The sequence below is a fragment of the Hemiscyllium ocellatum genome, chromosome 4 (genome assembly GCF_020745735.1).
Source record: "Hemiscyllium ocellatum isolate sHemOce1 chromosome 4, sHemOce1.pat.X.cur, whole genome shotgun sequence".
NCBI classification, from domain to species: domain Eukaryota; kingdom Metazoa; phylum Chordata; class Chondrichthyes; order Orectolobiformes; family Hemiscylliidae; genus Hemiscyllium; species Hemiscyllium ocellatum.
Window position 1 is genome coordinate 33820542 of NC_083404.1, and position 13338 is coordinate 33833879.

General features: G+C 41.8%; 1 protein-coding gene across 1 annotated transcript in view; it reads left to right on the top strand.

The window, feature by feature from the left end:
* Window positions 1-13338, top strand: part of stac (SH3 and cysteine rich domain) — a 121080-nt gene that overhangs the window by 102529 nt on the left and 5213 nt on the right. The window contains exons 9-10 of the mRNA XM_060823987.1: window positions 1894-1945; window positions 11110-11247. Of these exons, the coding sequence (XP_060679970.1) occupies window positions 1894-1945; window positions 11110-11247 (190 nt within the window). The remainder of the gene's footprint in view (window positions 1-1893; window positions 1946-11109; window positions 11248-13338) is intronic.

Consider the following 13338-nt stretch of genomic DNA (forward strand, 5'->3'; position numbering starts at 1 on the left):
CAGGGTGGGAGCGGACGGGGTTTGGGGGTGTGGGGTGGGGGTAGACATGGTTGGGGTGGGCGGGGCTGGACGAGGTTTGGAGGGCGGACGGGTTTTGGGGGATGGGGAGGTAGCAGGTGGGGTTGAGGGGCTGTGTGGGGGCGGACAGGGTTGGGGCTCAGGGTGAGGGGTGGAGAGGGAGCAGACAGGGTTGAGGGGGCAGACAGATGGGTGGTCAGGGTTTGGGGGGTGGCACAGGGGCTTGTGCACAGTGTGCTTTTGCCTCGTCTCCTGAACGGGAAATGACTTCACAGAAAACTCCGAGCCCCAGAGGAAATCAATTAACCGAATAATCAATTATCCGAACGAAATAGTGCCCGCCCATCTTGTTTGGATAATCGAGGTTCCTATGTATTCCTATCCTCTGACCTGCTCTTGCAGCCACTGTGTTTATGTGGTGATTCTAGTTGAATTTCTGGTCAATAATAACCCTCAGAATGTTGATGGTGAGGAATTCAGTGATGGTAACACCACTGAATGTCAAAGGGGTAGCTTCTAATCAGTGATGGTCATTGCCTGGTATCTGTGTAGTCCGAATGTTGCTTGGAATGTTACCTTACTCTCCCGCTCCACACATAGACTTTAAAAACCAACCCTTAATCCCCCCATTTACCCCTTCATTTGCAGTTTCCTGAAGGTCATCAAGCTGTCTCCACCCAATGCCCTTTACTTGAATGGGCCAGGGCACATATGGAGCCTTTACTCAGAGACTGATTGCCTACTCTGGAGCTTTAGTGTTGCAAGGACTGGGGCTTCATCCCACAGAACAGCAGAAGTCTCACTCTGTACTAGTTTAACACACCCACAGCTCACTATATCTGTTAGGGCCAGGTTGTTCAGAGTCCATCAACCAGCTGCCGGCTTAAGGGACATGCTTCCAGGAGACTGTGAAAGCAGTTAGTATTGATACATTCAAAAGAAAATTCAGTAGAATTCATTCACATTTCAGGAAGATAAGAATTTTGTGGGTGTCAAATATCTGGAACAGATCACTTCCCAACTCCAGTGAATTCAGATGAACAGAAACTGTGTGACCACCAGGCAAAGGCATCAAAAGGGAGGCAGTGCAGGAATGTCCTGCAAGATTGACACATAGAAAACAAACTTCAGTGGTGAATACTAATCAAGGTGATGATGCCTTGCAACAGTATAATAAGAAACAAATTCATGGCAGTGTGGGAGACTTGGATGCACAAGGGAAAGCATGGGACACTACAGGAAATTTGATGGTCAGGGAAATAAGAACATCTGCTGATAGTATCCATCCTTTTCTAACACATGCTGAGATCAATTATTGTTGCTTCACCATTAGCCAAGTTACCTCGACTCGACCTCTATCCAGGATCTTTCTGGTCTGTATGATTAATCTCACATTACACAATGTATTTAGTCAGTGAGTCATCACAGTCAGCCAATATTTTCTGAAAAGTAAAAATATATTTCTTGTAATTTGCATCTTCTCCCAATTACATTCTGGGTTCCCCAGAATAATTTGGAACCAGTGAATGACTTCTGAACTGTCATCATTGGTATTTTGTAGGCACACCCAGCAGCCAATTTGTGCACCGAAAGATTCCACAAACAACAATGTCTCTGTAATTTATTTTTGTTATGATCAGGAGAAAACTATTGACCAGGAGAAATCTACTTTTCTTTGACATCAGTTTGAGCAGTCAGCAATTTAATTTGAACTACATAGTTTCTGACAGTGCATATGTCCTTAATATTGATATGTACTGCTGTGAGAAGTAGTATGCACGACGTTGATAGAACTTGTCTTTCTCTAGCATTTGTGGAAACTTTGTTGTTCAGTTCAACTAAAGGCTCACAAGATCTTTTTTCTTAAAATCACAGTGCTGGAGACAGAGTTTTTCTGCTGGATGATTCAAATGAAGAATGGTGGAAGGTAAGTCTTCTTAATTTTGTGGGTTACAATGTTAATTAATTCCAGCAGAATCTCCTGCCGTAGCATTGGCAAAAGCCTGAAAGAGACCCCTGGAAAATGGCTGAGGCTAATCGAAGGTATCAACATGCCCAAATCAAGCCCCTCCCCCATTCCCTCAATCATCCCCAAAATGCAATGAAGGTTCTATCAATCAGAAAATTGGAGGTACACTGAAATGTCCAACTGAAGGACAAATTTCCAACCACACATTCTCAGCATCAGAGCCAGGAACATACTTTAGAAAGTTAGACCTATGCACGTAGCTGAATTCAATTAAAAAATTCTGAACATGATTGTGTAATTTCAGATATGCCTGGTGAAAAGCTAGGGGGAAGACTCCCATGTGTATTATGTGTAATTAAATCTTGAACACATTTTGTCTGGTGCATTTATATTTTTGCCACACAATTCACATAGAGGATTATTCCTGCCGGCTGTTAGTAGTTAAGAAAGGGGAATAAAAGTATCTGGAAATAATAAAAACATGTTCCAGCTTGGGTTCAATTCCCACACTGGTTGAGGTCACCATGAAGAACTCTCTTTCTCAACATCCTCCTTCTGCTGAGGCATTGTGACCCTCAGGTTAAAATGACACCCAGTCATCTCTTTCTAATGAGAAGGCAGCCCTATGTCATAGAGTCATAGAGCATGGAAACAGACCCTTTGGTCCAACCCCGTCCATGCCGACCAGATATCCCAACCCAATTTAGTCCCACCTACCAGCACCTGGCCCCTATCCCTCCAAACCCTTCCTATTCATATAGGTAAAAAGATTCCTAATGAAGGGCTTTTGCCCGAAACGTCGATTTCGCTGCACTTTGGATGCTGTCTGAACTGCTGTGCTCTTCCAGCACCACTGATCCAGAACCATTCTATTCATATACCCATCCAAATGCCTCTTAAATGTTGCAATTGTACCAGCCTCCACACATCCTCTGGCACCTGATTCCATACATGTACCACTCTCTGCGTGAAAAAGTTGGCCCTTAGGTCTTATTTATATCTTTCCCCTCTCACCCTAAACCTATGCCCTCTCATTCTGGACTCCCGAACCCAGGGAAAAGACTTTGTCTATTTGTCCTATCCATGCCCCTCATAATTTTATAAACCTCTATGAGGTCACCCCTCAGCATCCGACACTCCAGGGAAAACAGCCCCAGCCTGTTCAGCCTATCCATATAGATCAAATCCTCCAACCCTGGCAATATCATTGTAAATCTTTTCTGAACCCTTTCAAGTTTCACAACATCTTTCCAATAGGAAGGAGACCAGAATTGCACACATTATTCCAACAGTGGCCTAACCAATGTCCTATACAGCCACAACATGACCTCCCAACTCCTGTACTCAATACTCTGACCAATAAAGGAAAGCATACCAAATGCATTCTTCACTATCCTATCTAACTGCGACTCCACTTTCAAGGAGCTATGAACTTGCACTCCAAGGTCTCTTTGTTCAGCAACACTCCCAAGGACCTTACCATTAAGTGTATGAGTCCTGTTAAGATTTGCTTTCCCAAAATGCAGCACCTCCCATTTATCTGAATTAAACGTCATCTGCTACTTCTCAGCCCATTGGCCCATCTGGTCCAGATCCTGTTGTAATCTGAGGTAATCTTCTTCGCTGTCCACTACACCTCCAATTTTGGTGTCATCTGCAAACTTACGAACTGTACTTCTTATACTCGCATCCAAATCATTTATATAAATGACAAAAAGTAGGGGACCCAGCACCAATCCGTGTGGCACTCCACTGGTCACAGGCCTCCAGTCTGAAAAACAACCCTCCACCACCACCCTCTGTTTTCTATCTTTGAGCCAGTTCTGTATCCAAATGGCTAGTTCTCCCTGGATTCCGTGAGATCTAACCTTGCTAATCAGTCTCCCATGGGGAATCTTGTCAAACGCCTTATTGAAGTCCATATGGATCACATCTACTGCTCTGCCCTCATCAATTTTCTTTGTTAATTCTTCAAAAATCTCAATCAAGTTTGTGAGACATGATTTCCCACGCACAAAGTCATGTTGACTATCCCTAATCAGTCCTTGCCTTTCCAAATACATGTACATCCTGTCGCTCAGGATTCCCTCCAGCTTGCCCACCATCGACATCAGGCTCACCGGTTTATAGTTCCCTGGCTTGTCCTTACCACCCTTCTTAAACAGTGGCACCACATTAGCCCACCTCCAGTCATCCGGGACCTGGCCTGTGACTATTGATGATATAAATATCTCAGCAAGAGGCCCAGCAATCACTTCTCTAGCTTCCCACAGAGTTCTAGGGTACACCTGATCAGATCCTGGGGATTTATCTTGTTTTAACTGACTGCATTTTTCAAATCAATTGCCCTGTAACACACATTAGAATTTGAACCGTTATCATATGATTATGAGATCTTTCCAGTTCCTACCGTAGGCTGCAAACTAACAGTTATGGTCCATCATTTCAGCTCTCTCCATCTCTGTCCCCATACTTACAAATGTGGAAATGGGTGAGTTGGAGAGCTCTAGGACTATTCCCACTGGGAAAATTTAGAATTTTTGCATTCAAAATGTAGTCTTTCGTTTAGTTTCTATAAAAGACTTTAAGACACAGTTGATAGATCTTTAATCTGAAAAACAAAAATAAGAAGCTATATAGGTTTTTACTAGACAAACCAATTGATCAAAGGCTACCTCAACAGTCATTGTCTTATGTTTCTATACGTCATGCCTTGTCCTGCTTGCATCCGATTCACTCCATCCACAACCCACCAATTAATTTTAATACTCTTCTGCCTCTATACCACCCACACCAAATTCCAATTTACCCTGACCTTCTGTTCCTCTCTAGCTCAGGTTCAAATGCTATTCTTTTTTATTCTGTCCAAGCTGTAATTTTTTTTTCTCAATTCAGGCAAACTAATCCCTTCTTTAGGGTATCATGAGATTCAGGGAAATCGTGATGATGTAACTCACCACAGAACTCTAACATCAAAAGGAGAGAAGACATCAGCTTAGAATGAGTATATGAAGAGAGAGGTCTTAGGCATGTCACTAGAGAACTGTTTCTCATACCTTTATTTCCATCTGTATGTAGAATGTTGGGACTTAATATGGATAATTTTGGGTAGACTAGTCCTCAAAAAATAATTGTGTGAAGGAGCGGGAAAAGATGGAAGCATTTGAACCATTATTGGTTTGAAGACCATTTACCTTTTGGAGTGACAAATCAAAAGGTCAAAGTTTGTTACAGTTACCTACTGTTTACAGAAAGTCAAGCAACTTTGCATGGAAAAGGCAAAGTTGAGATCAAAGATGAGATCAATTTTATGATCTTAATTGTTTAACAGACTTGTTTTGGAAGAGATTGGGCCTTTGGGCTGAAGGCTCCTTAGCAACACTGTCTGAAGTTTTTCTGTTCTTTCAGGACAGCAGGGGGCTGGGGGCTGCGTGTGAGTGTATGGAGACTTCAAACAACGTATTGCGATAAAGATAGATCTTTCTCAGTGATGTCATCCTGGGATCCTCTGAATATTCTATAAATCAATATCGCTGACTACTTCAAAAAACCTGGAGCTGAGCTTTTACATCAATCCAAAGATTTGTATCCAATTGACTTTCCATTCAGACCTAAGTCTGATTTGAGGATCTCATTCTATGATTGTCAACATTTCGATCTTGTTGACAGGAAACTGACTGGATTGAAAAGTCTCCCATTTTTTTTTGAGTTTAGACTTTTGATTTAATTTTATTTGATTGATTTGATTTGATTTGATTATCATGTGTTCTCATGTACAACAGGAGTACAGTGAAAAGTGTATAATGTCGCCACACAAGGCGCCATCTTAGGTTCAAGAACCTAGGTACAGAAGCTTGAGAACAAGCCAGAAAGAAAGAACACATTGCAGTAATTATGGTAGAGTGTAAAACATACAAAATAAGGTTAAAAGTTACACATTGTAGATCTCCTTAGTTTTAAGAAGCAAGTAAATAAATAAAGCTAAAAGTTCAAACATTACTGTCTTTCGTAAGTGCTTAGCCATGGTAGGACTGCACTTCATGCTGAGAGCAGCCCAGGCCAAGAGACCTCCACATACCGCCAAAAGATCAACTGAGAGTCCGCCACACCGAGCTTACAGCCCAATATGCTGAGCTGAGAGTCCGACACACTGAACTCTGGAGGAAAGGGTTTATTTTATGCGTTAACTTTTCAGGAGAGCACGTTTCCATTCAAGGCTGAGAAATGTACAGTGGACTGCTCATATGTCCACTGTTCTCCATAGCACATTGGTCGACCAACAAAAAATGCACAAATGACTGCTTTCCAAAGATTCAGTGCGAACAGACTGGGCAGTTTCAGGGTCAGTTTTAAATCTAGGCACACACTAACACTGAAAGCTTACTGATGATGGAATGGTCCAAAGGAAGGTCCCTTAGTATTCCTGTGCTGGGTATCATAGAGTCTTGATTGGGCAACATGGATGTAATATCCTGATGGCAGCCTTTAAAGCTATCTAATCTTAATGGCATGTAAAGTTACTGCATTGTCTCACTGCTATTTTTTCTCTAGAGGTCAGCCGGGTGTAGACATTTGAAAGTGGGATTACCCAAAAATATCAAACATACAATCAGATAGGAAACCAAACAGTTATTCTGTAAAAAGGAAAGGTCAAAGACTGTAAAAGTAACAAGGTCTGTGAGTCCTTTGCACAGCAAGGTAGGGTTGCTTGCCCTTTACCTTTTAGAATATTAAGCAATTAAGTGAAATCCAAAAAGTGTTAATTAATCTTGTAAGTGGATTTTAATGAGATTCTTTCTGGCCTCTCAGACCTGGTGATGCGTTGTTCTGTCTTGTTGTCTTCTTCATTCTCAGGAGGTTGCCACTGGTCCCTATTTTATTTGTTTCTGGAACATACTCCCTTAGTTGGCACTTGTTGTGGAGGGAACTTGATAACACAATTTAAAGGTCTGCTAAAGACGTCTAGTTATGGAAACTTTACCTTAAGGAGAGCCATGATCTATTCCACTATCACCATGATGGAAGAGTGAGCAATGTTGTATCTTTCTTCTGCGTCAGTCTGAGGGTTTCCTCAAGGTGTCATGAGTCATGTTTGGAGGAATTGGCTCTTGTCATTCATTGCTTTGCCCAAAGGAAGAATTAAAGAGGTGGGACCCTGTGAGTTCTCTGGTATTTAAGAGACAGCAGCTCACAGGATATCTGACACAAGCCTCCAAACGTTGACGTCAATGGTCACATTTAATTTGAATATTGATGAAGTAGAAGACTTTTCTGTTGATGAATCATCTTTGGTGATTGGGCATTGGCAATGAAACATAAGTGCAGTCAATATTGTCCTGCATCTGGGGGCTGTGGTAATGGTGGGGAATCCCACTGTCCAAACTGTTTGAGTCCCCTCATCACAGGACAAGGATATAAACAAGTGCAATCCAGAGAAAAGTTAATGGATTGAGATTAAGAGATGTCACACAGGCCTTGAGTTGCACCTTGAAATAAGCTACTGGCATAAAAATTCAGGGCAGCTCTGACCTTGATGGCCGCTGGGATGGGATTGTCACCCAGTCCTTCTGAGCACAAGTCCTGCTCCAATAGATAACATTTCAGTTATGATGGGGTCAAGATATTCTTATTTGACACCTATGCTATCTGGGTCTAGCCAGCTCAGAGTCCCTCAAGGGAGGAAACTCTCTGAATCCCCTGTTTATATCCTGATTGTCCCAGGATAAAAGTCCCAATCAAGGATCTCATGGTCAATGAGATCCATCTAGTTCCAGTCACTGCAGAGGCATAATTTTAAGATGAGAGGAGAAAGATTTAAAAGGGACCTGAGGGGCAAATTTTTCACATAGAGGGTTCATAGTGGAACAAGCTGCCAGAGGAAGTGGTAGATGCAGGTACAGTTACAACATTTAAAAGACATTTGAATAGGTACACGAGCAGGATAGGTTTAGAGGGATATAAGCCAAATGCAGTCAAGTGGTTTAGTTTGGGAAGCTTGGTCAGCATGGATAAGTTGGACCAAAGTGTCTGTTTCAATGCTGTATAACTCGATGACTCCATCTGTTGGACTCTGACACAAACCCAACAGGGCAAAGACCAAGATCCCTGATCTTTATAGTACCAAGCACCTGATTAAACATGGCTAAACCCTATATTGTAGTTGGATAAATCTCTTGAATAACTGTGGCAGTACTCTTGACTGACCGCAGTTTCCAAGTAACCATAAAGTAAGTGAGTAAAGGAAGCTAAGACCCTTAAGATATATCCTGTGTCAATAGGGGCTTTAAGCCATATCCTGTATAGATGCATGAGATGCACATGTGACCCTGCATTCAGCATGATCTGGTAAAAGTATCAAAGAACCAAAGTAGTTGGTAAGTTGGTCCAAGAGAAGGCACAATGTGATAATGATGGTGGTTTGTTGTTGCTGACTTTTGCAGGCGTTAGATCAGAAGGATAATGGTCATGGATCATGCAGGGATTGTGGATAGTTTCAGAGAACATCTCTGGGATGCCCAAAGCAAACAACCCCACCTTCCTGTGGCGCAACACTTTAACTTCCCCTCCCACTCCACCAAGAACATACAGTTCTTGGGCCTCCTCCACTGCCAAACCCTTACCACCTGACACGTGGAGGAGAAACACCTCATCTTCCACCATGGAACCCTCCAACCACACAGGATCAATGTGGATTTCACCAGTTTCCTCATTTCCCTCCTCCCCACCTTATCCCAGACCCAAACTTCCAACTTAGCACCACTTCTTGAACTGTCCTACCTGTCCGTCTTCCTTCCCACCTATCTGCTCCAACCTCCTCTCTGCCGTATCACCTTCACCCCCACCTTCATCTACCTATTTTATTCCCAGCTAACTTTCCACCATCCTCAAGACCCCTAGTTATCTCTCAGTCCCCTTAGGCCACTAGCCTCATTCCTGATGAAGAGCTTATGCTCGAAATGTCTGGGGGGCAGAGTTCAACATGGGTCAGGCCAAGCAACTCTAAAATGAGAGCAGGGCCTGCCCAAGTCAGGAGATGGGCTGTGCAGAAGGCCTGCTTCAGTGTGCCAGCATTGCACTAAAGGTTAATTTTAAAACAATTTGAACCATTCAGCAAAGGTGGGGGAAAGGGAAGAGATTGATTAAGATGGGAAAGATGGAATACATGAGTCTATTTGCAAGTAACATAACAATAGACTGTAAGAGCTTCTGTAAGTGTGTAAAAGAAAAAAAGTATTAATGAGGAGAGATGTAGGCCTCTCGCAGTCCAAAATAGGAGGTGTCAATGTTTGACAACAAGGAAATGGCAGAGCAATGAAACAATTGTCTTCAAGAAGACACAAATAATCTTCCTGAAATGCTAGAGAAATGTCTTTTAGGAAAAAGGAATTGAAGGTGATTTGCATTAGTAAAAAAAAATTTGAGAAATTAATGGGATTGAAAGCTGATAAATTCCCACAGTCAGATAATTTATATCCCATTGCACTGAAAGAGGTAGCCATAGATTTGTTGGTTGCTATTCTCTCAAGATTTTGAAGATACTGGAACAACCGTGGCTGATTGCAGGGTGGAAAAATAACCTCAATATTTTAAAAAAGGAGGGATTGAAAACAAAGAAATATAGACAAATTAGACTAATAGCAGGAGTAGAAAGAAAATTTGCGTCATTTATAAAGATTGTGATGATAGGACACTTAAAAAATACCAACTGGATTACACAAGGTCAGCATAAATTTATTAAAATCATTTTGACAAACCTATTGAAGGTTTTTGGGGATGTAACTTGTACAGTAGATGGGGGAGAACCAGTGGGTGTAGTGTATTTGGAGTTTCAATCTGCTTTTAGTAAAGTCTCATATAAGAAGATAGTGTACAAAGTCAAAGCACATGGGATTGGTGTTAATATACTGACATGAATTGAGCATTGGTTAGTAGACAGGAAACAGGAGTAAGAAGAAATTATCTGGTGTACTGCAGGCATTAATGCTTGCGCCTAGCTATTCACAATATATCTCATTGATTAGGATGAGGAAATCAAATATAATATCTCCAAGTTTTTAACTACAGCAGGTCCCTCATTTGCACATGTTGGACTTACGAATACTTGTACTTAAAAATGCAATTCGATACAGAAGTTTAATTTTAAAGATGAAACATACAAATCTTTCCAGTACTTACAAATGCTTACTTTGTATCATCCTGTATTGTGTTCCTATTTGCATCCAAATTGACTTGCAAATAGATTCGCGAACAGAAACCATTTGCAACTAGGAGACAGTCTGTACATAACATTAGGTGTGATTGTGAGTAGTGAGGAGATTGTAAAGAACCTTCAAAGCAAATTAGACAAGTTGAAGTAATGAGTAAATGAATGGCATATGGAGTGTAATGTGGATGTGTGTGAAGTTGTCCATTTCAATAGCAAAAACAGACTGGTAGCATATTTCTTAAATGGTGATAAGTTGGGAAATGTTGATGCACAAAAGGACCTGGATTTCATTGTATGCCCATCATTGAAAGTAAGCATACAGGTATAGCAAACATTTGGGAAGGCAAATTATATGCTGGCCTTCATTGTCAGAAGGTTTGAGTACGGGAGCAAGGAAGTCTTACACCAGCTCTACAAGGCCTGGTTGAGAGCACACCTGGAGTATTGTGTGCAATTTTGGTCTCTTTATCTAAGAAAACTTTTACTTGGCATAGAGGGCGTGCAGTAAGGGCTCACCAGACTGATGTCTGGGATTACAGGTTGTTGTATGAGGAGAGATTGAGTTGACTGGACAGGAGATCACGGTCTCAGGCCATTTCAATTGGAGATGAGAAGAGATTTCTTTACTCGGAGGGTGTGAACCTATGGAATTCTCTGCCATAGAAGATCTACAGAAACCAAGTCACTGACTTAAATGGAAAACAAAAATGGACAGAGCCCAAGTCACATGATGTACATCTCCCTGTCCATTGCTGACAAGATAATGTGACAACACAGTTGTGCCAATGAGGAGTTTACCAAGTTGTCATTATTGGGTCAAAGTTACAGCCATGACAGTATATACCAATCCTACTGTAGCAGTGGAAAAATGTGAAATTATCCATTTTATTGTTTATTTATCTTTTCTATTTCCCAGGGTAAAATTGCTGATCGTGTTGGATATTTTCCTGCAACGTTTGTTCAGAAAGTGCTGGTGGGTGAGAAGGTCTTCAGATGCACCAAACCATTCTCAGGCTGTAAAGAGGAAGGACAGATAAACGTGAAAGAAAATCAGGTCACTTTATTTCCAATGTTCTTAATGAAAAATTTAGCTTATGCAATTGCTTTCCAAATTAATCTTATTTGGAACTAATTGTAAAACATGGATTCAGAATAAGGTAGAGTAGGGGTAAGATCTCTGAATTAGGAAAGGCTGGTTTCACTGGGCTGACATCTAATTTGATAAACTTGAACTGGAAGCAGCTACTTGAAGGTAAATCGGGAGAGTTCAGAACAAGTATATTCCCACAAAGATAAAATGACTCCCCAATCTAGAGTTCTCTGGATGCCAAGGGGCATACAGGGACCAATATGGTGCTTAAAGTATGGCAGAAATGGCAGCTCTACATTCTCGGACCTGAATTTTATGCTAGTATAAAAGCTGGAAATGAACCCACTCCTCTTGGCCAACTAGCCCTCCAGTCATTTAAACACCAGGAGCTCTCTTGTCCTAGCAGTATAGCCAGGAGTGGTGCCCACTGCTGAGACTGCAGTAAGTCCCTGAGGAAGATGGGTTGTGATAGAACCAGACTTGGATGAAAGGCTGTGGCCTCACCAGGGCCAAGCTGGCAAGATGTAGCAAGGAGGAGAAGGGGGCGTGACCATCACCAGTGTAAACTAAATCCAAAGGTAACTGGAGGTGACCCTTAACCTTCCATCAATTATCTTTAATATTCTCCCAGAATCTGGATACCATTGGCTAAGTAAGGATTTATTTACCATCCTTAACTGGCCACTTAAAGGTATCAATTAATCCTTATCTGAATGGAACAACTGACACCTCCCCTCAGTGCTGGGAACATTGCAGTGGGAATGGGATTAGTTCAGTAGACACCAAGATGTGGCACTAGTATAATACCTGGTGGTTGGTGGTGGTGGTGGTGCAGAGGTAGGATTTATTTATAAGTACTGAGGCTGTGTATATCAAATGGGTATCAATGGAAAAGCACAATGGAAGGAGGGGCAGAAGCAGGTCAGCAAAGCAAGTTTGTAAAGACCAACCCACCAATTACAGACTTAAATTTTAACAGTAAGGAATAATTCTAGAAATAATACTTCAGGATAGAATTAATAGTCACATGGGAAATTGTGAATTCATTTGAAACAGTCTGCTTAATTTGTTGACAAAAAGTTATGTCTAACTAACTTACTGGGGTCTTTTGAACAGGTTTGATCGAGGGTAACATAGAGTTATACCGCACGGAAACAGACCCTTCGGCCCAACTTGTCCACACAAAATAAATATCCTAACCTGATCTAGTCCATTTGCCAGCATTTGGCGCATATCCCTCTAAATCTTTCCTATTCACGCACCCAACCAGATGTCTTTTAAATTTTACAATTGTACCTGCCCTGTCTACTTTCTCTGAGTTCGTTCCACCACCATCTGCAATAAAAAGTTACCTATCAGATTCCTTTTAAATCTTTCCCCTCTCTCCTTAAACCTGTGCCCTCCAGTTTTTCAAAGTATCCACGCTGCTCATGATTTTACAAACCTCTATAAGGCCACCCTCCAACCTCTGACACTTCAGGGAGAAAAATACCGAGCCTATTCAGCCTGTCCCTATACTTCAAACCCTCTGGTCCCGGCACGTCCTTGTAGTATTTTCTGAACCTTTTCTCCATGAATTTCCAGAAGGCATTTGATATGGTGCTACAGACTTGAGGGAAGTTATTGGTGATGGAATGAAAGGGACAACAGCAACATTGATACAAAACATTTAGGATATGTACAGTAATTGGTACTAGCTATGTTGTAGGCTGGACTAAGGTTTGTAGTAGAGTTTAAAAGTGTGGTTTTGGAAAAGCACAGCCAATCAGACAGCATCCAAGGAGCAAGAGAACCAACGAAGGGCTTATGCCCAAAACATCAATTCTCCTGCTCCTCGGATGCTGCTGACCAGCTGTGCTTTTGCAGCACCACACTCTTCAACTCTGATCTCCAGTCAGATCTCCAGCATCTGCAGTCCTCATTTTCTCTTTGTAGTAGAGTTTTCCAGGAGTCTGAACTGGGGCCCCATTGTTTTTCTCTATATATGCTAAAGATCGAGTGTTGGTGTACAGGGGACAATTTCAAAGTTTGTGGATGATAGAAAATTTGAGAGAA